At 40.6% G+C, this 22,223-nt stretch overlaps 1 protein-coding gene across 1 annotated transcript in view; it reads left to right on the top strand.

Annotated features, from left to right (window-relative positions):
* The window catches only part of LOC134883541 (plexin-A2-like), a 74,022-nt gene that overhangs the window by 37,560 nt on the left and 14,239 nt on the right, over positions 1-22,223 (top strand). Inside the window, exons 6-20 of the mRNA XM_063911941.1 lie at positions 214-337; positions 1,429-1,582; positions 2,414-2,510; positions 5,111-5,225; positions 6,350-6,550; positions 7,279-7,375; positions 7,958-8,157; positions 10,355-10,506; positions 11,565-11,682; positions 12,629-12,765; positions 13,294-13,461; positions 15,342-15,435; positions 18,060-18,299; positions 20,783-20,926; positions 21,399-21,633. Coding sequence (XP_063768011.1) covers positions 214-337; positions 1,429-1,582; positions 2,414-2,510; positions 5,111-5,225; positions 6,350-6,550; positions 7,279-7,375; positions 7,958-8,157; positions 10,355-10,506; positions 11,565-11,682; positions 12,629-12,765; positions 13,294-13,461; positions 15,342-15,435; positions 18,060-18,299; positions 20,783-20,926; positions 21,399-21,633 — 2,276 coding nt within the window. The remainder of the gene's footprint in view (positions 1-213; positions 338-1,428; positions 1,583-2,413; positions 2,511-5,110; positions 5,226-6,349; positions 6,551-7,278; positions 7,376-7,957; positions 8,158-10,354; positions 10,507-11,564; positions 11,683-12,628; positions 12,766-13,293; positions 13,462-15,341; positions 15,436-18,059; positions 18,300-20,782; positions 20,927-21,398; positions 21,634-22,223) is intronic.

Consider the following 22,223-nt stretch of genomic DNA (forward strand, 5'->3'; position numbering starts at 1 on the left):
AGGATTTCTCTTCTGGGCACCATGAATAAATGCACAAACTTGAATGCCAACATACTCAGTTGGGCTTGAGATACCTTATTCTGGAACGAAGAAGAATCAACATTGCCATATAGAGGCGGCGGGTCAAAAACCATAAGCATTTGCATAATTCATCATTTAAACTTGTTCCTCTATATTTTACAATTTTAAATATGAGTCCCGCTTGGTCTACAGGTGCTCGAGGAGGGATCGGTGTTTGAGGGCGGAGGAGGCTTTCCGTTTCGCCACCGACATTGATCGCTGTGTGAAGGTCATCGCTCACCCCGACAGCATTGCTGTGTCAGCACATAGTGTCCCTGTGAGTCTGCTTATCATCCACCAATCTGTCACTCCACTCACAATGTTTATGAGCAATCACTGAGAGTAGCGTTGTACAGCCACATGTATAGTAAGAAAAATACTAGTAGAGAAGATTAGCTTTGTGAGGGTGATTCTCCCTGTAGGACACCAACTGTATTTCTCTTGGTTTGAACATATTCACTGTGGGATGAAGGATAAATGTGAGGGAAAAAAATGGAAAAAAAGGTGGGAGTTGTTTTTGTGGCAGTGAGCCGCTGTGTCTGCATCTGTGATGCATCCACCAGAAGGTTGATTACATTTCCTTAAAGCTTAATTCAACTGTTTATTGTACAGTAGCCAGGAGCACAAAGGAGCTAAGTACAGTAGGAGTTGAGGATTACCTTAAGGGAATAGTTCAACATTTTGGGAAACGCACATTCTTTCTTGTCGAGAGTGAGATGATCAATAGCACATCTGTATCTGTCTCTTAAATGTGCTGCTGGAACCCACAGCTGGTTTGCTTAGCTTTGCACAAAGAAGCAGCTAGCCTGACTATGTTCAAACATAACAAACCGTGCCTAGCAGCACCTCTTCAGCTCACTAATTAACGTCTTATGTCTTGTTGGTGTAATCTGTAGAAAAGCAGAAGTGTAAAAACAACAGAATATGCTTTTACAAGCTAGTGGTGTGCCAAACTATTTCTTAGCCAGGAGCAGTAACTTCCTTGAATCAATTTTGTCAGTTTTAAAATTTGGCCTTCGTAGGGATTATACTACGACAATATTTAACTTGTTAATTAGTGACTTAAAGAGGTGCTGATAGGAAGAGTTTGTTGCCTTTGAAAAAAGCAAAAGAGGCGAAAGAAAAAGCAGTTTCTCCGTGTTTATAGTTTTCGAACAAAGGGAGCTAAGATAAGCTAACCATCTCCTGGCTTCAGCTTCATATTTAACGCACAGAAAAGATAAGAGTAGCAAGAAAATGAAGAAGCTTATTTCCCAGAACGTTCAACTTCTTTTTCAACTAATAATTATACTTTAATGCCAAAGCACTGCCACAGTATTCATTAAGTTCAGAAAATGACATTGTATTCCTCCCCTTTTTTCTTTTTAGCTTCTGCTGGAGGTGAATAACGTCCCAGACCTTTCTGCTGGGATCACCTGTTCATTCGGACAGCAGGCTGGTGTAGAGGGTCATGTCAACGGGAACAGGGTTATGTGTCTGTCCCCGGCTGGGAAGGAGGTCCCTCGGATACCAGAAGGACAAGGTGAGCTCAGTGTGTGTCAAAACAAATTAAGTGAAGTTCTAACTCACACACGTTTAGTCCTCTTCTGAACTGTTTTTAGAACAAGGGTGACAATACGTAACAATCGTCCTAACTCTCACAAGCTCCGCCCTATACTGGACTCTTAGGTAATACTTTTCCCCCATGAAAAACTTTTAACCACTGAATTTGCATTTCATAAATGTATCCGACCAATTACGAAGCACCCTCCCTAATGCATGCGACAACCTCACAGTATACAGTATATATAACCATACTGTATGTCTAAACCCTCTTCAGGTAGCGGTAGGGTTCAGCCTGTGCCTACATACCACATTAATAAAAAAAAAAACCTGAATATTCAAACTGTTGTCAATGTCAGGTGAAAAACTTCAAAAATCTACATTCCAGGCTGTAAAAAAAACCCTTCTCTGCAGATGGACCACTTTGCATTTTTGTTTCTCCAAAGAGTTTGATAAGTACCAAGGAGCAGTGGAGTTCTCTCAGAGCATATACAGTAATCCTTCAATTGAAGTTTATGACTGAAGGTTTTTTTCCCAACAACAGCAATGTGCCCTTGCAGAGACGCAGACACCAGGTGGCTCTTTACAAAAGTGTGATAAAAGTATTACACATTTTTCTCATTTTGACCTCCTCTTCTCGCTCATTATTTCCGTTCCTTCACTCTTCCTTTTTTGCCTGTCTCTGTTCCTCTTTCACACTGTTGTCTCTCTCTCTCTCTCTCTCTCTCTCTCTCTCTCTCTGTCATTGACTCTTGCATATTATTAATTCCCTCTTTCCATCTATTCACTTATTATTCTCCCCCTCCCTCAGACTGGGCCGGCGTAGAGCTTCGTCTAAACTCACAGGAGACGGGTCGAATGGTCGCCAGCACGGAGGTGAAGTTCTACAACTGCAGCACCCATCAAACGTGAGTCCAGCTGCCAGCCCCCCTCCCCCCTCCACACTCTGATTTGTTCAATAGATGGGAGAACACGACTTAATTTAGGGCAATGATGTACTGATGCTCACAACTCCACTTAAGATCGGGCTGTTAGATAACCTCTCAGTTCAATTTATCTGTCAGGTTTCATTTAAATCAACATGATGCATTTGCCATGGCCTGTTTGTTTCGACTTAAACTGGCAGTTTGTGAGCGGATTGCTTACAGCTTTAAATACAGATAACTAGTGAAACCCAATGATGTTTATTTTTATTAAACCCAAAGCAAATATACTTATTTTTTTAAGGTTATTTTTGGGGCCTTTTTGCATTTATTGATAGTACAAAGAGATAGGCTTATTTAGGCTCTTTTCATGCAATTTCATCCTATTCATACTTATACTTATACATCACTGTACCTGCCCAGTAGATGCAGTGTGCTTTGCTGTAGGCCAACGGTCCCAGAGGAGCCCTGAATAAATAAGAAGTAGACTCACAGATCCCTTTCCTGACTTAATGTTGTCCCAAGTGCCAGAGTTTGTTTGTTTTAAGACATTAGATTTAGATTTTTAGCCTTGCTCCAGTGCCATGAGGGCAAATAACATAATGGAAATTGAAGAAGACTTTATTTAAATGCTCCTCTGTTTTGTCTCGCCAATATAAGCTTACTGACTGGGCCTTGACTTTGAGCCATTATGCTAATGTCAACTTTATTTATCCTAACAGTAAATGACAAGAGTGTTTCCATCTGAATAGTAATACCATACACGGCTACAAAGGTGGTTCTTATTAGGATGAATGCCAATTACCAGCATTTGTCAGCTTTAAAAGATGTCAGTGGCACAGCACTTTCAGAGTTCTCATAGCTTCACAAAGCTCTGGAAAGGCCAACTTATACAATGTTGAATGAATAACTTTAAAGACCTTATCATTAGAGTTTTACTTTTGTGTAATAGTTCAGAGGAAAAGTCAAATTTCCTTACTTTTTTTAGGTGTTGCCGACCTTTACTAACCTTTGACTGTGCTATAAATTATACAGAAAGATGAAAACTTAAAATGTAATACAGGGACGTAGAATAAGTTCCCTCTAGAATGGAACACTTGATTGAATGGTGTTTTCATAGCCAAACCCTGGAAATTAGCCTACAGTGGACGCACACGCCACCTATTCAAAGCGCACTTTGACTGTGACATGAATGCCCTAATACAACCATATTAAGCCATTAGAGAGAAACAGTCGGGAGCTCATCACATCTGCCCTGTACCAATACGGCCTCCATTAGATGCGGAGCGACCCTGTGAACTCCTGTCATTAATATTTCAAACACACTCCTTACCCAGCACCTCTTCCTCCACCACTACCACCATCACATAAGCAACACATCACCCTCCATAATTAATTATCCAGTGTCTGCAGCACCCTGCCAGTCCAGTTCTATTAATACCAGACCCCCCCAAATATATATCTCACACACACACACACACACACACACACACCCCCCCCTCCCTTGGGCAGCTAATTAATATCAAAATGTAATGGTGCTGCACTGCAATTATTGACATTTGTAGCTCGCTGTGAGCCGCAGTATTGGAGTTCTGCTAGTGGTTTATAGTTTCCTCAGGGTTTCATTTTATTGCATGACCAAATTCAGGAGAACACACTTTGAAAATGCATAGATCTGTTTTCTGCACAGTGGTACACTTCTATTATACACAGCCAAGCCTGCGTTACCCCCAACAGGAAAATAGGACATGCTCAATTTTCAGCTTTCCAATTGCTTTGTTTGGTTTATCAACAGCTGTGCACCACATCTCGGTTCTCTCATCTTTTTATCTCCCAGTTCTACACCCAAAGTTGTATGGAAATGCAGCTCCCTGTTTGCTGAACGAGATGGATTAAATCCAGTCCAACAGAGTTGCTTCAGCTCAACTGTAATCCATAACTGACCGTTGGCTGCAGTTCACTGAATCAAAGCCAATGTGTTGTGCAATTCTACCCATCAAATATTCCATTTTCCATTTCATTCATGTTTTTGTTGATAATCCAGAATTGGACGGGTTAAATGTACTGTTTGTATTGAAGTCAAAAATGTGAATATAAAGGAAATCCAAAAGCTAAAAAAGGCAAGCGTTTGTTAAAAAAACTTCAATGCACAATGAAATCTCAGTACAAGGACAGGTATTCCCAGTACATCTTATTATGTAACACTGTTTAATTTGTACTTTTCATTGCTAAACAGTGCTTCAATGACAGAAGCACTTGAATGGAACTTTCCTGAAATGACTTCACAATAAGGGTCATATATTGTCATCTCCGAGAAAAAGACTACCATTCTTTGCTGTCTGCAAAATGGAAAATGGGACATCTGATCTTTCAATGAAACACACTGGAATGATAAATTCAACAACAAGCTTAATCCTTTATCAGTCTTCTCTTTAAATCCTCTTCACCCAGGAGAGGAGGGTGTAGCTGTAAGAAGGATTAATTCTTCTTTTAATATGCTATGTAAATGCAGAGCAACTCAATAAACAAGAGGCATTATTTTAATGTTGCATGCCATTAAGTTATGCATTAATTTCCTCCTTCAGGTGTCTTTCCTGTGTGAACAGCACATTTCGCTGTCATTGGTGTAAATATCGCAACCTGTGCACCCACGACCCCAGCAGCTGTTCCTTCCAGGAGGGCAGAGTCAACGCCTCAGAGGTAATGTACATTCCCTTTTAGAGCGTTACAATCTCATTAGCTGATTAAAGTGTAGCTTTCAAGAGCACCATTAATCTATTGCTGTGTGACACTTTTACCTCAGACACACAATCCATTGATCGAGATGTAAAGGTATAGCTCCACTAAAGAATCAAGCAGACGAGGAGTATACAGCTCTGCTAGAAGCTCTAGAGGGTTAATGGGGATTTGAGCTAAATGCTAGCATCACATGCTAACTTTCTAAACTGATGATGGGGATGTGAAAAGGGGATCATGGTTTTTTCCTGAGAGGGACATGAATGGATGTACCAAATGTCATAGCAAGATGCTAAATAGTTAAAACTGTTATTGAAAACTACTTCATTTAACCTCATGGTGGTGCTAGAGGTAAAAGTCAGGCAATTAACAAAGTCACAAAGATTTATCTTTTAGAAACCACAAATATCGAGTAAAACAGTATTTTTTTTGACATTTTACTGAATAAGTGAGAACTTTGACCTGCTGATTGGTCTTGATTAAAGGTCAGAGGATTATCAATACACTATTACCGTGATCTACGGGTGCCATGGATATTCATACAAAATACCCATCCAGATAGTTTAGATATTTGAGTCTGAATCAAATGGGTGTTGGACTGACTGAGTGTCATTGCCAACCCGAGAGTGACACCGCTATAGAGTGGCTCAATAACAGTGATCGGGCCACTGAGAGCAAAGAAAATACTATTGACTTTACCACAGATAAAAAAATATTAGATAAATCTTCTAACATGGTGTACTTTACAGTGGAAAGTGTAATATGTGGCATATGAATGCAAATTATATTTGGATTAGCAATTTGTTTGCCCCATTAATCCCTGTGTTACATGAGTCCTTCATGTTTATATAACTGTGGCATGTATTAACTCAGATAACATAGTAGAGAGAAAGATAGATGCACATACACAGCTAGTGTATAATGGATAAATACATAAGATATCTTAATATCTGAAGCGAAAACTAGTTATTAAATACTATTCACTGCATGCATGGCTTATCATTAAGGCATGGCAACATGGACATTGGACAACCTGAACAAAAGCATGTTTCCTTACAATTACATGATTTTGCATTCTGCTTTCACAGGACTGCCCCCAGCTCCTTCACTCTGGGGAGATTCTCCTTCCGGCCGGTGAGGTCCGACCCATCACCCTTAGGGCCCGTAACCTTCCCCAGCCGCAGTCGGGCCAGCGGGGCTACGAGTGCGTGGTGCATGTGCAGGGTGTCAGGCACCGTGTCACGGCGCTGCGCTTCAACAGCACCAGCGTGCAGTGCCAGAACAGCTCGGTATGACCTCAAACACTCCCAGTGGGAGTCTCACAGCTGTCAAATGAGGCAGACAGCTTGGATGCTGTGTAGGCAAGGTACATAGGGTACATCAGTGAATACCGCCTGAGGTGTTGAGCACACTGAGGAAAAAGTATTGGAAAGGGAAAGCGAGATTGATAAGGTAAGTTGGAAAGCATTTGAGGGATAGAAGACTGACAGGAAAGGAAGACAAGAAAGAATAAAGGAAAGGTTTGGTTTAAGCGTAAAGAATGGAAAACCATTACTTCAATACAACCTTGTCTCCAAGATAAATTGTCTGACTAACATCTAGGTGTTCACCCACCGTGAATGTGATGACTTTGACATACGGATAGTCCCAGGTTTGGGATGAACACGGGAGGTTTTTGTTGCAGAATGCAAATCACAGGCTATATTTCCATGCAAAGCATACCTTGCTACTCTGTGACAATAAATGAAAAGGCCATATTCCTCAGATGTGGATGATCAGCCACCCCAGCCAGGGTTTGCGTCCCCACATGTCAAAGAGGAGAGGAGCAGACAACCATGGCAGAAATGACAGATGGTTAAAAGCCTCGTCTTCTTCTGCCCTTTCATCCCTCTCATTTTCCTCCACTCTGTCTGTATCATTTTTTTTTTTTAACTCCATCCTCTCTCTCGCTTTAACTTTCTCTTTTTCTGGATCCACTTACGGCACACTCCCTCATTCTCTGTTTTCTGCTTTTCAGTACATGTACGAGGGTGTGAAGATCAGTGACCTGGCAGTGGACCTCTCCATCGTATGGAACGGCAATTTCATCATTGACAATCCCGAGAAGATTAAAGGTGCCTCTGCCATCCATCACTGACAGGCCAAAGAAGTGTAAAGCACTCAATCCACAGGGGATATATGGGTCATAGAGACTGCTTCGATGTTCCCAAAGGGCCTTGAGAGAAAGTTCACAATAGCAAGGACTGTTAACGAAAAGCACCCAATCACTTGTGTGCCTGGAGGGGTGAAGGATGAATCTTCATATTTGCTCTGTTTGGCTCTCACAGCTGCTCTTGTTTTCCTCTCCGTCAGCATCCAAGAAAAGCTGTTTGTCAGTTGTCATTGTGGGCTGTGCAATAAATACATCTACTTAGTCATGGATATAAACGGAGATTGCCATGAATTTCAACAAGCCTCGTCATTACTTAGGGAAGTTACTTTATATAGGCATAAATATCAGAGTATGTGTGTTAATAGAGCCTCTTTAAATCAAATTATAACATGACTACCTGCTGGTGTTTTCACAGAATAATCTATGGTTGACATTGGCTTATACAACCTATTTATAGGCATACAGGCATATTCTTCAGAAACATCGATATTGAAATGTGAAAAAAATACTTGGTGTTAAAACTGTCTTATGTGTTTTCCCACAGTGCATCTCTACAAGTGCAGCGCCCAGCGGGACAGCTGTGGCATGTGTCTGCGGGCAGACAGGAAGTTTCAGTGTGGCTGGTGTAGCGGCGAGGGCCGATGCACTATGAAGCAGCACTGTCCTCCCATCTCTCCCTACGCTAGCCGTTGGCTAGACCTTTCTGCCAGGAATGTCAAGTGTACCAACCCACGCATTACTGAGGTCAGTTGTTTGTTTGTTTTTGTTGGCTGTTGCCCAGTCAGTCAGTCAGTCAGTCAGTCAGTCACCCAGACTGAAATACAATGTGCATTTCAACTGTGGGATTTGAACTTCTTTTTACTCAGAAAGTCATTTTATTTCAAATAAGCAGCTTCTGGGGTTGGTAGTCTTATACACTTTTCTTAGTCATGGCAATTAAAACAACAGAGCAGCAATGTGACCTTTTGTTCTTCTTTCAAAAGCCTGGATTTCTTGAACTTAATATTTCATTTTTATTTAGTCTTGAACTTGGCAAACCAGATGGAAGCGATCATGACATTGCAAGAACTTGTTCGGATACTTTGAAGTTCAAGATGTCAGTAAGTCAAAGCCTAGTTTAGTTGTTTTTTTTGTTAACGATAAAAAAAAGCCAATTTCACTGACTGAAGTCAAAGAAGTGTCTGACACAGAAACCAAGGTGAAGCAGGTTGTTAAAATGAATGAAACTTCTTTATTTCACTCAGTCTGGCTGCCAACTGAGTAGATTAGTGTCACCATGGTTCCTTCTTGTGACAGTAACAGCTGAGTTGACCTGAGGTTAGGATTGATGCGTAGTTTTGTGAGAATAAACAAGATTTCTAAAGAGCAAATACCATGGCTTTGTTCCTACAGTACGCATATTTAGTGAAAGGCTAATAACATTAGCTTTGCGAAACATTTAAGATCTACTGTTCCTTATTGATCGGGGACAAAATGCCCAAGATAAAAATCGGGACTGTCCATAAATGTCCAGTTTGAAGCCTGTTTCTTCAACCATGCATCTCCTTGTATAGTACAGTTCCCCTTAGGCAGTTTTGTGGGGTTCTGAGCCCTTGAGCAAGGCTATTCCTGTTACTCTTGGTAGAAAACACAATATGTATCTTTGACCACCTTCAAATATCCTATCCAAGTGCCTGTATACCTAGATATCTCACATTCTATCCCACGCCGGGCGGCTACCTAAAGTGCTTGACAGCTAAACGGTTTCAGTCTGTTTAGAGAGTGGTGATGGATCTTTTATGTCACAAACTCCTGTTCATTCTCTTGAATGAGGCACAGTGGGTCAGGCACAGAGATGCCAGGCTCTTCCACTTCAAAGAGCCGCAAGCCTTTGATGTTCCCGTCACATTATTAGTGTTCCTGAAGGAGCTGCAGCAGAATGCATCAACTACCCAGTGCTGCTGGGTCGAGGGAGAGTTACTCCTGTTCTGCTCTGCAGGTCCGGACGTTTCCTGCCGTGGTGGTTAAGTTTACGCTGGGAAAAAGGTTTCTCAAGGTTTTTTTTATACAATGCATTATTCATTAAAGTTTAGTTTGAATTATGGTGGATTTTAAGGCTTTTTGAATAACCCCTTCAGAATGTGACTTACGGTAAATCTACTTGATGTTTACATAGAGTTTACATGAAGAGTGTGGGAAGACTCTGTGGAGAACCTCAGTCGTTAAGGTCATGTAGAAGTGCTAAAACACAAGCAGCTGGACTTAGCTTAGATTACTGAAAGAATCTAAAACAATAGAACATCTAAAAAAAAACGCCCAGTTGCCTTTGACATAGCACTCTCACATTAAGCTAATGTTTTAGCTAGGAAAATACAATTTGACATCAAGCGTTTTTGTCCTATAGCAGCTAAGAATTTATATTTTGAGCAAGTACTAGTCCCATGTCTGACCGCGGCTTATACAGAATTAGTGTTTCACCATAATTATATTCCTCTTGGGTTGGGAGAACCATTTACACTGTGTGATTCTCAAATAAAACAGCAGCAAATTACAATTAATAATCATTCTGGAGTTAAGCTCTCGTTATGGCACATCATTCTCCAATACTGGAAACTCTTGCATATAAATCTAAACATGATATTGACTTTAAGGCACACGGTGAAGCTTCTTTCTATTTTTTCGGCCCCTGATTGTGGAACAGCATCCCAGACCTGGAGACCCAGGGTTAGGGTTATAGGGTTATAGTTTTTATTTATTTTTAATTATCTATGCGTTTGGTTTGTGAAGCACTTTGATTTACCTTTGTGTATGAAAAGTGCTATATAAACAACAATTGATTTGATTTGGTTTAACTGAACATGCATGTTTAACAGTCAGTGGACAAACCACAAGCATGAGGTCATATCTATCGCTGTATGTCAAATCCTGTCTTCATCATCACTTTATTGTTCTTCCTATGTAGGTGAGCCCAGTGGCAGGTCCTGTGGAGGGGGGCACTCTGATCACCATCCAGGGCCTGAACCTGGGTCTGTCCTTTTCTGAGCTGGAGGGAAACGTGGAGGTGGCGGGTATGCAGTGCACCCCACAGGAGGAGGGATACATTACTGCAGAACAGTAAGAGAGACTCCTCCCCTCCCCTGCCCAGACACACATGAAATCCTACTGTACTGTACACAGGCATACAGTACAGATGCAAACAGAAGCAAAAAAAAATCTCTTTTCCTCTCTTGCACCATTTTTTCTCACAGTCACCAACAGAATCTGTGAATAGGCTTGAGCCCAGAGATGCCTCATCAGGTTGTAGGATTGTGGGTGGGGGGGTGAGCTTTGCATTGCTGTGGTGTAGTCACAGCCAAAGGTAGAGACAGTCTTTGTGTCGTTGTCGTTATGAGGCTGTAGGCACAGCTGTAATTGAAATGCGCTGCATGTCGCTGACTGGAGGGACAATCTGTTAGCCATGTGTTTCTCTCACAGCCATGTAATGCGATTGGGCTCTGGCTGCAGGGACTTTATTTATATCCTTGTAAAAACAGGAGAAAAAGGAAAAGGAAAAGAACATGCCAGCAGAAAATTGGAAAACTCTCGTGATGTATGAATAGAGGGGATGGGCAGAGAGGATTCATTGGGTGCTCACATTGTAAAAGGGGGAAAGCAGAGTTCCTTGCGCAGAGGAGTGCATTTGCAGGGCCATTCATTCGGCACGCAGTGCTTTAAAACACGGCATTACAACTGTTACAACCATTAATTTCAGCATGGGGTCAGTTGCTATAATGACTTATTCATGGCACACTTTATCTTATTGACCTGACAGGAAATACTGATTTATTGAAGAAACCCCTAGGTTGTCATGGCAACCGGAGGTAATGGTGGGTGGCAATCGTGCTGGAGATGGGGAGGGGTGCAGTTTATCATTTGAGTTATATTGCTGTTATAGGTTTCCCATTAGGAAGAAAGATGGCCCTCTGTATTGACCCACAACTTCTATGAAAGTCTGCTTCAATCACACTGGCCAGCAGAGGCCATCTCCCACTTGTGCAATTGATAGCAAACGTGATACAGTTCAGTGATTCTGCAGCCTGGCGTGTGTTATTACTTGTATACATGGTAATCTGTTGCACGCCTGTTGTTTTATGCAAGTACATTTGCGTATTTGTATCTTTTTGTCTTGACAGGATTGTGTGTGAGATGGCTGCAGCTCCTAAAGGAAGTGCTCCAGGTCCAGTTAAGCTGTGCGTTGGCGAATGCAGACCAGAACTACGCACGCAGTCCTCCCAGCTCTACTCCTTTGTGGTAATTCTGACTATGAAAAACATTTACTTTGGCAATTTGTGCCAAAGCAAACATCAAGTGTTTGCAATGAATTAGGCTGAACATGTGATTGCAGGTAGAAAGCCAGAAAATCAATTTAATTTGTCCGAGCCACTGCAATCATAAACTAGAGAGATAGAATAAGACAATTCATTTTTTCTGAGTACAAGAGATTGTGCATAACAGAGTTCATCATTATTACGAAGGTATTTCTAATGCCTTGTTCACCTTCTGCACGATTTTCATTTCATGGCTAATCAAAAGTATGATGTTGTTTATTGCATTCAAGCCAAGACTGATTTGTGTTTGCTTTTGAAGGGCCACAGTATTATGTATTACACAGTATTAAGTCTGCTTAAGTATGGGTTATTACGGTGGAGGACAGGTGCAAATACGCTTCAACGGCCCAAAACATTTCCATTAGGAGAATCATGCTCAAGTATCAAAAACAATGCAGATAAAAAAACACAATTATGCCAAAACACATGCAAATTAAGAAACATCTTCACCAACTTGGCAACATACGAAAAGCGTTTAGAAAACATTCACGAAATATGCGCAAAAAGTGCTGCATAAACAACACTGCAAATACAAGATTATAGAGAAAATATAACTTTGCGATCATTTTTGAAAAGTTTTGTTTCTACAGTATATTCGAATAGTTTCTGTAGTTGCAGTTTCTCCTAATGGAAGTGGTTTTGGCAGTTGTATGGCATTTGCTCCTGTCGGCCAGCGTATGTTATACTTGAACAACCATATTATTTTTCTAAAGAAGCTTTTTAGTCTGCTTTTTTAATAGTTTTGTTAGTTTAATTTTTAGCTGCATTGTGTTTTCTTTAGTCAAGGCCAGTTGATGATTATAAAGACAGACTGAATTCTGTGTTTGACATTTGTTGAATGAAACCTAATGAAATTTGGTTCTCCATAGACCCCTTCAATGCTGGCTCTGACCCCAGGGAGAGGACCTGAATCTGGGGGAACCAAGGTCACCATTGTCGGGGAGAACCTGGGAGCTGGAAGCACAGTAACCGTGTACTTTGGGAATCAGACCTGCGAGCTGTACAGGTCAGTCTGATTATAACACAACTTCCTAATGTGATATTTAATCTTACAATCCTTAAGAGAGACAATGAAAGCGCCTGCACACAAAATCAAAGCCGACTTTAATCTCTACGAAACGGAGTAAAAGATCACTCTATTTAAAGAAGCACACTTAAGATGCAATTAAGTGTTGATGCGCTACATGAAAAGTCGTTATAATGATTTGTGAAGGCGGTGACGAGACCCACAGCAGTAGGTATTGTTCTCTATGTATTTATAGATATCTATTTAAAGTTCAAAATGCCTAACATGGTAGGAGTCAGGAGGTTGAGGCGAAGGAGCCATTAGCTAGAGTACCCTCTAATTACGGTGTTCCATCCGTAATGTGTCAGTAAAGAGGAAGGGATGGGGCTGACTGTAATGAATCCTCTCTTCCTCATGTTAATGTGCATGGTTCATAACTATGTGAAGTGAAGGATATGCAAACGCACAAATGAGTGGGCAGTCACAATTGAAAGGATGTGTAAACTGCTGTTTTGATGCTCCCAACAGGAGGAGCATGTCAGAGATCGTGTGCTTCTCTGCACCGTCCATGACGAGAGCTGGACCGGTGCCAGTCAGTTTGAGTGTCGACCAAGCCAACGTTCCTGGGAGTCTGGCCTTTGAGTACATAGAGGACCCCACAGTCCAGCGCATTGAACCCCTGTGGAGCATCACAAGGTAACACAACGCATCATCGTACCATGAATAAAGCCACATGTGGTCTTATTGCCTAAGAAAGTCAAAAAAATGGTGACAGAACACCTTCGACAGTCCTACAGTGCTCACATATGCTTGGGGGTTACAAGTATGGTGTTAGTTCGGAGTAGGATATCATGTACTAGTTAATGTAAGAGGTAGTGATTTCATTTTGCAAATTGCAGCTTGCATGTTGCGTGTTTGATGAAGCAGGCCTGGAGGCTCTAACAGGGTGTGAATGGGAACTCGAGCAGCTCTTCATATTGCTTATTCTGTTTTACATTTTTGAAATGTAATGGCATATACATCAAACCCATACAGGGTTACAAAACAAACTCTGTCCACAAGTTGCAAATGTATTTCTAGGAAGTATAATGTCTGTAGTACTGCGTGGCAAACATAGACAGAAGGATGACGCACATGGGCATTAGTAAATTTGCACGGAGCAAAATATATACAGGGGCACAATCTGTCTATTTATCTGTCTCGTCTGTTTTCTAACATTACATTTATTATATAGTAAGGCGGTCTTAGACTAAAGACATTCGAAAACACTATGATTTCTCAATGTAATTGACAGATCTGTAAAATTACAATTAGAATGGAGAAAAAACATTACTTTAAATCTTGAGACATGCTCATACATTTCAAGGAAACATGTAGAATAACACAAAAAAATGAATAATAAACACCTTAAACCAAAACAACCAATTAGTCAGCTAATCGACCAGGGCAGCCATATAATTTAGCAGTATAATATATATAGCAGTTTTTATAAAAACATCAAAAAATTGGCCTGCCAAGTGCAGATTATGACAATCTGTATTTTGTGCAGTTAATCAGGTTTACAGCGAGATAAATGCAACACAATTAGATGTTGCGGTTGTCAGTTATAACAAGGTTGTTTCACAGTATCAAATCAGTGTTTGTAACAACATGACTAATGTAAAAATAAATGACAAAATATAACTTTTACTAAGCTCAGTGGCGCTCTAAATCATGTAATTTTAGTGTGATGGAATGTGATGCTGCAAATATTACAAAGAAAGGGAATCTGCTCAAATCTGAAGCGTGATTTACGTGTAGTCCGCTTAATTAGAGAAACGTACACTTATTTTGGTCTGGGTTGGGATTACACAGCACTATGTCCCTGCAGATTAGACTTCACAGAGCCACCCTGGCCCTCAGCCTGGTGACAGAGGGAGCTTTGTGGAGCTGCAACCAAGAGCCCTCATCATGAATGTGCAGTCCCACTATGTGGCCCTACAAGCTTATAGGTACCCTTTGAAGTGTGAGAAGAGAAGGATTGGCACTCAGTCAGGCTGACGAGACCGGCCACTCTTTCTGAAGCCATTTTTTCTCCCCTCATTCTCTCATGTTTTTCCACACTCTTTGTCTCTCCTTCTCTTACTTTCCAATTCCACTCTAGTTTTCTAAGCTCACACTGCTGCACAGGTTACACCAAGATTAGAGAGTGTTGTTTATTTTAATCACATCGAGCACAGATATGTAAACAAGCAGCACCTGTATTCATGCTATGCCAGCCTCACAGTCATGGATGAATATAAAACAGCAGCCAGCTGGTTTGCCGTTTGATCTGGCTCTCCTGCCCAATAACAAAGACAGAGCTACCATGCCGGCTATCTCCTCACATCCGCATTAATGCAGTTTCTCTGGAAAATGCGGGGTGCAAAAGTTAAAAAGATCGCTCTCTCTGCGGCCATCGCTCTCATTAAATATTGGTTTGCATTCATATATGTTACCTGGCTACCTGGAGCACATACAGTATGTGCATGCGTGTGTGTGTGTTCGACCCGTAGTCTTCTTGCTTCTAAATAAACTCCTTCCTTTCTTCCAAACAGTGGACACACCACCCTGACAGTGACTGGAACCAACCTGGACGTAGTTCAGGAGCCCCGAGTCAGAGTCAAATATGCCGGCCATGAATCTGTCAATGTGAGTGAGACAACTGCTAATATACTGCACTCCAACTTTGGTTTTGCTTACTTAAGCTGATGTAAATGTCAAAAGTGTTCTTCAGTGATATATCGCTATAGCAACAAGGTAGATTTATGGTTGTGGTAAATGTGATACTTTTTTCCTTTACATACTTGTCTGTAGTAGCATCTTCATAAATGATTTAAGGGGGACCTGTTATGCTCATTTTCAGGTTCATATTTGTACTTTGTGCCTCTACTTTGACATGTTTATATACTTTAATGTTCAAAAATGTATTTACTTTTCTCCTACTGCCTGTGCTGCAGCACCTCTTTTCACACTCTGTCTGTCACTCCCCTAAGCGTATCACCTACAATGTGTCAGAGCGCTAGCCGATAGAAGCGCAAGTGTTACATAGTGATTTCATTATGTTATGGAGGTAAACAAAGGAGTCCAATGGAGGCTTTTCAGGCAGGGGAGGGGCAGTGTGTGGGAATGAACGTGAGGGGTTTTAACTTTTGCAGACCATTTATATGCACAACAACCTATATAACACACTAAAGGAAAGGGAAACCAGCCCAAAAGCATAATAGGCCCCCCTGCAATCTCCCAATGGTAACATAATGTTTGAACTGATTTATTTTTAAGGAGAACTACTATATTCCTACAACAAAACCTCCAGTGTCTTTATCAAACACCCTGTAGGTGGAGAGCAAATTAACCATTAACAGCTTACAATACTATTGCAAAATCTAATAGGATGTAGTTTGTCATGGCTTTGGATATACAAATGAAGCCACCCATAAACAGAAGGTAGGTAGCATTTAGATCATACCAAAATGAGATTTAAAAAAAAGCTGACATGAAAGTGCACCTCGGGTTTGGGAGGTGATTGATAGTGCTGACTCTGCTTGCCTGAGGAGCAAGGCAGGTCCTTTCAAAGTGATTGATTGTTCCAAAGTGTTGAAGCCCCGGTGGCATAAGTCCAGTCACCTTTAGCCTCTATTTTTACACTTTGGACAAGTCAGGAAATTGCCTGAGGATCTGAGAAAAAGGGTTGAAACTTTTGGAAATAACTTTTTTAGCTCAGCCTTGAAATAGATCGATATGTTTCTAAGTCAATTCTGAAGAGAAAATAGAAATAGTGAAGTGATGCCAGATGAGTGGTAATAGCTATAGATAATTGCTTGTACCAGCTGTAAATCGATTTTTTAAATACATCTTTTCAAACCAAAGATAGAAGACAAGGTAAATATGATATGAAAGTGTTAATGGCTTGTTTAGACTATTGAAAACATCTGTATTTTAGATGTATAAGAAACCCAAGATGAGGCATATGAAAACTTCAAATATACTTGCGGAAGAGTTGTTTTTAAAATAGACAATGTTTTGTGTTTGAGGTATGCCCCAAGCTTATTAAATGGTGCATTAATGATGCTAGCCAAGAATTAAAGCCAGTCAATTAAAACTGTGTGTTTTACGGTGTCCCTGGCAGCAAGGAGATCTGAGGGGATTAAAACTGAACTTTGACCCACATCAGATGCTAAAAGAGGGTGATTGCAAAAATTAATGAGGGCAGTCTCTGCATCGTGCATATCTCGAAAACATCATTGGAAATCCTTAAAAAAGTGTTTTGGATCACAAAAGCAGTTAATTGACTTGAAACAACTTTTAGTAATAGCATAGATAAAGACTAAAGCTAGAAATTGTCCTGAAGCTGGGGGAATTTAACTATCTGCTGGATATTGAGAATTTTTTTTAACAACTGCAAGGAAAACAGAAAGCTATTTGATAATAATTAAGTACCAACGACTTAAAACAGTAGTGACAAAGACCTGTTTGAGGAATATCCCATTGAGGGAGCAAGTGATCATCTTCATATATAGAGTTTCTGCTAGATACTGGTATATAAAAAACAGTCAATGGTCCCCTATTAACCTCTGACCCAGGTCTATGAATGACTCTAGTGTCAGTACTATAGCATTAGCCGTAGCAAAGCAGATGCCATATATTCACAAGCAGAAGGTCAAAAACACAAGAGCAGCAGGAGAACATATGGATGGGGAGGAAGTTAATATGCAGAGAATACAGCAACAGCTCATGAATGACAATCATACATGTATATCCTTAATCTCATATTATGTAGGTTAACACTACAGAGACTTAAGTGCATGTTGATGCATACGTTGAATAGGATTAGAAGGCTCCATAATATCCTCAACATCTGTATGTTAAGAATGAGTAAGAATATTAAACCATCCACATATGGCCATAAAACTAGACATCTGCAAATTGAATTAAGAAATTCCAGGGGACTCTTAATGTATTATTATGAACATGTATTCAGAACAATAACTAGAAGATATTCAATGTTTTAAAGTTAGGATTTCCAACAAAATCCTTTGTAATTATTCTGCTGAAGGATTTCTTCTTCTTATAATTCACCTGTAAGCATATTAATTATTTATGTTTTTCAATAATGTATGCAATGATTAATCATGCAGCAGACAAAACCGTGAGTTTTGAATATGCGTATGAGGATAAGTATCGTCTGGCTTTTCTAATACTGCATGTCTCATCTAAGGTCTGATTGTGGGTAATTTACTGTAAGGTGTGTAAACTTGATTTCCTTTCCTCTCCAGGTGTGCAAAGTGCTGAACACAACCACCATCAGCTGCTTCGCCCCGTCTCTGAAGGCAGAGTACACTACAGACCAGGAGACGATCAAACACGTGGACGAGTTTGGCTTTGTCTTCAACAACGTCCAGGCTCTGCTCACCTACAACAACACGAGCTTCGTCTACTACCCGAACCCGTACCTGGAGCCCCTCAGTCTGTCCGGGGTCCTGGAACAGAAACCTGGAGCGCCAATCATTCTTAAAGTACGTCACAGCTGCTACTGCTTTTTTGCTTTCTTTTTATAGTTTCCATACAAGAGGGAATTCTGAATTCTATAACTATCGGCACTGAAATATGAATACATTTACATCTATTCATTCATTGAAGCACGTTACTGCACACACTGTAAACAAACAAACAGTTGACGAAATGTCTCAGTTTTTCTGAAAAACTACATTTTCCCAATATGCTATGTGTGAACCCCCACGCACGGCTACAAAGTTTCTTGGGAAAATTGTTTTAATTTGGCTTTGCATCATATATAAGTGTCATTACATATGTGTGTCATCATAAAACAGTATAGCATATTTCGTTGCATATTGCATTAGTCATTTGCTTTTATTAGGTAAAACACATTAGCTCCATATCCAGCATAATATTTGGATAATATTCTGCATATAATATTTGTCTGCCATTCTTCAAGATGGTTGATTACAGTAATCATACTAGTTACCCATAATTGCGTATGCTATAGAAATGAAATACAAAGCAAATGATTACTGTGAAATTATTCTTCAAAACAGAACCCTTCTAGAAACAATAAAACAACCAGGAAAATTTCAATAGTGTATATGTATATACAGTGGTATGCAAAAGTTTGGGCACCCCTTAGGAAAACCACTGCATCAGTTTGTCACTTGCTGAGCTTTTGAAGCAGCAACTTCATTTTAACATATGTTATACCTTATGGTAACAGAAACATCTCAGTAGTGAAATAACTTTTATTGGTCAAACAGAAACATGTTTATGTGCATTCAAACAAAAATAGGCATGTGCATAAATTTGGGCACCCCTAAGAAATAATTCCATTAATATTTAGTATTGCCTCCTTTTGCTGCAATAACGGCCTGTAGACGCCTCCTGTAGCCACAGACAAGTCCCTTAAGCCTGGCAGGTGGTATTTTGGCCCATTCTTCCACACAAAACGTCTCCAGTTCAGTCAGGTTTCTTGGCCTCCGTGCATGGACAGCCTTCTTCAAATAAATCCATACATTTTCAATGATGTTAAGGTCTGGGGACTGGGATGGCCATTCCAGAACATTGTACCTGTGCTTCTGCATGAATTCCTTGGTGGATTTTGATCGGTGCTTAGGATCATTGTCCTGCTGAAAAATCCAACCCCGGCGTAGCTTCAACTTTGTGACTGACTCTAGAACATTCTTGTCAAGAATCTCCTGGTACTGTAAGGAATTCATGTGGCCCTCAACTTTAACAAGTTTTCCAGTACCTGTGCTAGCCACACAGCCCCATAACATGATAGATCCTCCACCAAATTTTACAGTGGGCAACAAGTTCTTTTCATTGAATGCAGTGTGTTTTTTTCGCCATGCATACCTGTTCATGTTATGACCAAATAACTCAATCTTGGTCTCATCTGACCACAGTATTTTGTTCCAAAATGCTTCTGGCTTGTCCAGATGTGCTTTTGCATACCTCATGCGACTCTTCTTGTGATTAACACTCAGGAAAGGCTTTTTGCACATCACCCTTCCAATGAGCTCTTCCTGGTGCAAAGTACGCTGGATTGTGGAACGGTGAACAACTACACCATCAGCAGCCAGATGTTGTTGTAGTTCTCTGGAGGTGGTCTGTGGCTTCTCTGTGACCATTTTCACCATCCTTCGCCTGTGCCTTTCCCCTATTTTTGTCGGCCTACCACATCTTTCCTTCACACGGACTGTTCCTGTGGCCTTCCATTTCACAACTACGTTTCTGACTGTGGAGACAGACAGTTTAAACCTGTCAGATAATTTTTTGTACCCTTCTCCTAATTTATAATGTTGGATTATCTTAGCTTTCAGGTCAGTGGAGAGTTGTTTTGAGGTCCCCATCTTGCCACTCCCTAAGAAAGAACCTAGGCCAGGCACAGCCAGCTATTACCTATGTTAAATAGCCTTTTTCATGATTGGTTCCACCTGTCTTTGTAATTGAAGGTCTAATGAGCTAATCAAAGCAATTTTGTGCAGCAACCTGTCAGCTATAAATCCGTACAGGTGTTGAAATGAATGCTATTTATAAGGGTGCCCAAACTTTTGCACATCCCATTTTTTGCATTTTATTTTATTATAATAAAACTATGTAATGCTACCCTAAGAATTTTGGTCTGGAAAACACTAAAACGTCTACATCTTTGTAGGAAAACAAATGTTGTTGCTGTGATCTTCTATTATAAAGGAAAAGCAAATTGTCATGAAATCTCAGAGGGGTGCCCAAACTTTTGCATACCACTGTATATATATTAATGTCCTTGCCAACAACTTCGCTCTACACATTGTGCTTAAACAATAAAGCCTTTGATGTACCGTATATATTTACTGTACTGTTTAAAAAAACATCCTCACAATGCTCCAGATCACAACATTGTTTGAGTCCTATTAAATTGCTATATCATTTTAGTTGTCTTCTATGTCTAATTTTATGTTATTGTCTGAGTTTTTGCTTTATTGCTTCTCTAACTGTGTTGCAGGGACGTAACCTGGTGCCGTCTGCTTCTGGTGGAGCCCGGCTGAATTACACGGTGCTGATTGGAGACACGCCCTGCTCCCTCACTGTGTCCGACACTCAGTTACTCTGCGAGCCACCCAACCTCACCGGGCAGCACAAAGTCCTGGTCAGTCCATAGAGTGTGTCCCTATATTGTGGTTTTCTGAGCGTCTGATCGCCTCTCATTGTGGATGTGGGTCACTGTTTGTACGTCACTGCGTTTGTGGGTCACTGACAGGCTTTCAGTTAGTCGCTGGCTTTCTGTCATTGTCTGTCACTCATGGTCTGGTGGGTTCCCAATTACATTACATTGCCCCACAGAATTATTGACAGGCACTCCTACAAATAATGAGAAAGGAGCTGTAAAAAAAGAAAGCTGATGTGTCTGGAACTTAAAAAAGAAAAAAAGGTTTCCTTTCAAGGCAATTGTTCAGGAAACTGGTCCATATCTCTATTGTATGTGCCAATTCAATTCTTCAGCAACAATGTTTTGAATTCAGGCCAGCCTTTCCATTAGTGATGTTCATTGTTGCTTTAGGATTTTCAACACTGTTTTGAAATATCGTGCTTACGTCTGCATTATAAATATCATTTTTCAGGTCCAAGTAGGAGGACTACACATCTCTCCAGGAGAAGTTCACATCCGGTCAGACAGCCTGCTCACACTTCCTGCCATATTCAGTATCACAGCTGGAGGTGGTCTGCTCCTCATCATCGTCATAATCGTCCTGCTGGCCTACAGACGGAAATCACATGAGAACGATCTGACTCTGAAGCGCCTGCAGATGCAGATGGATAATCTGGAGTCCCGCGTAGCTCTGGAGTGCAAGGAAGGTGAGAAAACTGATCTTGGGGATTAAATGTGGTGGTGGTGGCGAAGTCCATAGGGACTTGGCTTGATAACCGGAAGGTCACCGATTCAAGTCCCCGAATGACCAAGTGTTACCGAAGTGTCCCTTAGCACTCCCCGCACTGAGCTCCCCGGGTGCAATACTTATGGCAGCCCACTGCACCTAAAGCTAGGATGGGTCAAATACAGAATGTGTATTTCCCCTCTGTGGGACGATTAAGGGTTCCTTATTCTTCTTCTAAACTCTCATAATTCCTGTTTATTACATGTCCCTATACAAAGATATAGCGCCACCTGTTGAGAACTAATGTTTTAATAAATGCTGACCCGTGTTGACAAAATGGTTTAGTGTTATTAAAGATAAATGTATTGGCTTGAGAATATTTTAATATTCATTAATGGTAGCTTTACTTAGCTATGTTTTTGGATAACTGTATTTTGAGAAAACAAGGTAACAAGATAAAAAAAAGGGACAAACCCAAAATGTAATATATGCTCTATATGGATTTCTTTAGTAATATCATGTGAACTCTACATTGCAACGCTTCCTGAATCCAGTAGTGTTTGACAAACC

This window comes from Eleginops maclovinus, chromosome 20 (assembly GCF_036324505.1).
Source record: "Eleginops maclovinus isolate JMC-PN-2008 ecotype Puerto Natales chromosome 20, JC_Emac_rtc_rv5, whole genome shotgun sequence".
Taxonomy (NCBI): domain Eukaryota; kingdom Metazoa; phylum Chordata; class Actinopteri; order Perciformes; family Eleginopidae; genus Eleginops; species Eleginops maclovinus.